The sequence below is a fragment of the Gigantopelta aegis genome, chromosome 14, assembly GCF_016097555.1.
Source record: "Gigantopelta aegis isolate Gae_Host chromosome 14, Gae_host_genome, whole genome shotgun sequence".
NCBI classification, from domain to species: domain Eukaryota; kingdom Metazoa; phylum Mollusca; class Gastropoda; order Neomphalida; family Peltospiridae; genus Gigantopelta; species Gigantopelta aegis.
This window is the reverse complement of record NC_054712.1, coordinates 581,540-584,264: the sequence shown is the minus strand read 5'-3', so window position 1 is coordinate 584,264 and position 2,725 is coordinate 581,540. Positions and strand designations below refer to the sequence as shown.

Genomic DNA, 2,725 nt, shown 5'->3' with positions numbered 1-2,725 from the left:
GATTTTTTTACCACAAACATTTTTCAGAATATATTTCAGCTATTTGCTGTTGAACCATGCTCACATTAAGAAATGACCATGAGAGAGAGAGAGATTCGTTGGTATCCTACTCTCTCTCCCACTGAGTTTCTGGGTAAAATGGGTATGGAGCCATACCCACATTTTTTGACAGATTTTATTTTTTTAAGTTGACCTTTTGACAAAATTAATTATTCGTATTACTGTATGATTTCTTATTATTCTTTTCTCATTCGAAACACGTTGACAGATTACGAATTGCCCGGTATGATTCGTGGTGCTGTTCGTTATGTACATTCACCACTACTTTGTTTACGCGTGACGTCACCTCTTAATAGAGGCTCCACGTGGCCGAAGTGACAGTGTTACTAATAAAGATCGTCAACAAACGGCTTGAACATTCATACTGGGTAGGATGGGGTGGGCTGGAGTGGTTGCATTATAAGGCTGGGGTGGTTGGGTGAGGTGGGGTGGGGTGGATATAACACGGTCAATTCAGCGCTCGCTCGAGGTGCATAGGTTTTTGGTTCGAATCCGGGTCCATTGATTTTCTCTCACTTTTCTCCCCTTCTAGTTAGGACTGGTGTATCAAAGGCCATGGTATGTGATGTACTGGCTGTGGGAGTATGCATACAAAAGGCCCCTTGCTCATAACGGGAAACGGTAACATATTTCCTTGGAAGACTATGAGTCAAATTTAGTATATATTCCTTGCTTATTTCCTTCTTTTTCCACCGACCTTTAAGAGGTGGGGATTAAAGTTTGGCTTTGGGGCGAGGAGTCTTGGTTACACAAGCCACCGGATTACATTAATCAGTGCTAGGACTACGCTACCCCGCACCGTCCCCACCCCATCTAAAAGTAACCCGCATCCACCCCTGTTAGGTATCATTTTTCATTTTATTTTTACTTAATTATATACACCTAGAAATTAGTTAAGCCCTACCTAGTTTTGATCATACTACTTGTACTCCGCCTGTAATTGAGAACATTTTATGGATGTCAACACTCAAATATTTGTCCTCTGCATACAGAGGACGTTATCAAAGTAGGATTTTAATATAATCAAGGGGAAAAGACAGACACTGTAAATATACATAAACGTGTATGGTAATTAACTATAGAGCTGGTATCACGCTGTGCTTCTTAACAATAATTTATTCATGCTATCTCGGTCCTAGTAGGTACAGAATATATATATAAAAACTCTCAATATCTGGTTTAAACTTCGTCGTTTTACTCAGTAAATAAGTGATTAGCATAATTATGTTGACACCCACTAGCCGATATATTTTTCGTGCTGTGGTGTCGTTAAACATCCATTCATTGATTCAGTAAAAAATGGATAAAAACATGTCCGCCATTTTGTGAGATTACTTGAATGACGATATTGTCCCTGTAAACTCACGCCTGTAATTTTTCCAGAATTAAACAATGTGCTGGGGTGTCGCTAAAAAACATTCCTTTCTTCTGCAGGCAAGTCGACCATACTGTACAAACTGAAGCTGAACGAGAACGTGTGCACGGTCCTAACCATCGGCTTCAACGTGGAGACCGTGACCCCGGTCAAGGGCGTGACCTTCACCGTGTGGGACGTCGGAGGTCAAGAGAAAATCAGACGACTCTGGGAACACTACTACAGAAACACTCAAGGTAGGAGGCCCAGGTCGGGGGTGGGGGGGGGGGGGGGGGGGGGGGGGGGTGGGGGGGGGGGGGTGCCGGGTATTAGGAACACTACAACAAAAACACTCAATGAATGAATGAATGTAAAATATCCATTGCTGCAAATGGCAGAATGAAGCGGGTTTCCTCTGAAGACTGTGTGTCAGAATCGTCAACTGTTTGACATCCACCAGCCGGTGATTAAACAAAGACTAATTGAACGTTCCTCCGTGTACAGGCCTCATCTACGTCGTCGACAGTGCCGATCGAGCTCGAATGAAAGAAGCGTCTTCCGAACTGATGACCATCTGCGCATATCCGGAAATGACGGGAGTTCCGGTTCTTGTAACCACTAAGATTTGCCTTAATTTCCTTAAGCTTAACTTTGTCGTATATGTTTGCGTTTGAAATAAGGTACTAGCTGATGATAAGGTACTACCTGATGATAAGGTTCTAACTGATGATAAGGTACTGGCTGATGATAAGGTACTGGTACTAGCTGATGATAAGGTACTGGCTGATGATAAGGTACTAACTGATGATAAAGTACTAGCTGATGATAAGGTTCTAACTGATGATAAGGTATTAACTGATGATAATGTACTAACTGATGATAAGGTTCTAACTGAAGATAAGGTACTGGTTCTAACTGATGATAAGGTACTAGCTGATGATAAGGTACTAACTGATGATAAGGTTCTAACTGATGATAAGGTACTAACTGATGATAAGGTTCTAACTGATGATACGGTACTGGTTCTAACAGATGATAAGGTACTAACTGATGATGAGGTACTAACTGATGATAAGGTACTAGCTGATGATAATGTACTAACTGATGATAAGGTTCTAACTGATGATAAGGTACTGGTTCTAACTGATGATAAGGTTCTAACTGATGATAAGTTACTAGCTGATGATAAGTTACTAGCTGATGATAAGGTACTAACTGATGATAAGGTACTAGCTGATGATAAGGTACTGACTGATGATAAGGTACTGACTGATGATAAGGTACTAGCTGATGATAAGGTACTAGCTGATG

General features: G+C 41.2%; 1 protein-coding gene across 1 annotated transcript; it reads left to right on the top strand.

Annotated features, from left to right (window-relative positions):
* Nucleotides 1–1,487: 1,487 nt before the first annotated feature.
* On the top strand, nt 1,488–2,088 carry LOC121388342 (ADP-ribosylation factor 3-like; the record flags this gene model as incomplete). Its single annotated transcript, XM_041519640.1, has 2 exons — nt 1,488–1,671; nt 1,919–2,088. Coding segments are annotated over 2 exons (354 nt in total), but the record flags the coding sequence as incomplete, so codon positions are not given.
* Nucleotides 2,089–2,725: the final 637 nt, after the last annotated feature.